The 1111-nt window shown below is 42.8% G+C and overlaps 1 protein-coding gene across 1 annotated transcript; it reads right to left on the bottom strand.

Annotated features, from left to right (window-relative positions):
* Positions 1-521: 521 nt before the first annotated feature.
* On the bottom strand, positions 522-767 carry LOC125366881 (guanine nucleotide-binding protein G(I)/G(S)/G(O) subunit gamma-10-like). The gene has a single exon (XM_048367603.1). It carries the CDS (start codon positions 765-767, stop codon positions 522-524), a length of 246 nt encoding a protein of 81 aa, XP_048223560.1.
* Positions 768-1111: the final 344 nt, after the last annotated feature.

Consider the following 1111-nt stretch of genomic DNA (forward strand, 5'->3'; position numbering starts at 1 on the left):
CCTTGAGCAAAAAGAAGCCAGGACAGTGCTCAGGCCCTGAGTCCAAGGCCCAGGACTGGCCAAAAAAAAAAAAAAAAAAAAGAAGAAAAAAGAAAAGCTTTTCATGTAAAGGAAAAAAGACATCTTTTGGTTAGTAAAGCCTATTTATTCCTCTTAATTTTATACTTTATCTAGTAACTGTATCTAGTATAAAAGTCTTAGGAACACGTTACAAATACTCAATTGTTTTAATAAACAAAAATGTTTTCCTTCCTAAATGTAACCATCCAGTAAATAAAACATACATAATAGTCCAGATATAGCAAAACCAGAAATTCTTATGAAAGAGGTGTATTTTGGTATACTTGGAGGCTAGGGTGGTTGTCTTAATACAAAATCACTTCAGCAAAAGAACTAGGTCATTATTATTTAGAACTGTACTCCTTCACTCAGTTACCTTGGTTGAGTAGAAAATCGTTCATTTCTGTGTAAATCTGCCTACACACCCAGGCCACAGAAAAGATGTGAAGTAGATCTAGTAGTCATTTGGCTAGAGAAAAGTGTTTTCTTGAGACTTGGAGGCATTCCTCAGCGAACTTCTTTTCTATGTAAAAGGAAGCGCAGGACCCGGGCTCCCGGAAGGGGTTGCCTCCCTCGGGAACGCCCACCCGCAGGGCCTCCTGGCAGGCCTTCTGTAGGCAGCACCGCTGAAGCTCTGCGGCTGCCTGGGAGGCCTGGACCTGCTCCACCAGGCGCTGCAGGGCGCTGACGCTGGCCCCGGGGGACATGGCAGCGGCTCTGGATACATTTCCTGTACTGTTTGTTACCTCGTCCCTCATTACCCCCGCTGCCTTTCCCCCACCCCGCCCTGCATGAATTGTTCAGTCCATTTACACCAGTTTTGCAAGTATTGCTTTTGTAGTTGTTTGTCTTTTTTTACCCTGTGTCTCTCGATTTTGGTATTGCCTTCCAATTTCCTAGTTCTAATACCAGTATACCTGGCTTCCAATGTGCTCAGATAAGATACAGAGATAGTGTAGGTACAACCACAGGAAGGTGATACAAGAACATCATCAATAATAGAAGCTACAGTTACATATGGCATGTTGAAAGTAGTTACAACTGTGATATA

Source organism: Perognathus longimembris, chromosome 18, assembly GCF_023159225.1.
Source record: "Perognathus longimembris pacificus isolate PPM17 chromosome 18, ASM2315922v1, whole genome shotgun sequence".
In the NCBI taxonomy this organism is placed as follows: Eukaryota; Metazoa; Chordata; class Mammalia; order Rodentia; family Heteromyidae; genus Perognathus; species Perognathus longimembris.

Coding starts and splice junctions, on each gene's coding strand:
- LOC125366881 (XM_048367603.1), bottom strand. CDS start 767: ATGTCCCCCGGGGCCAGCGTCAGCGCCCTGCAGCGCCTGGTGGAGCAG.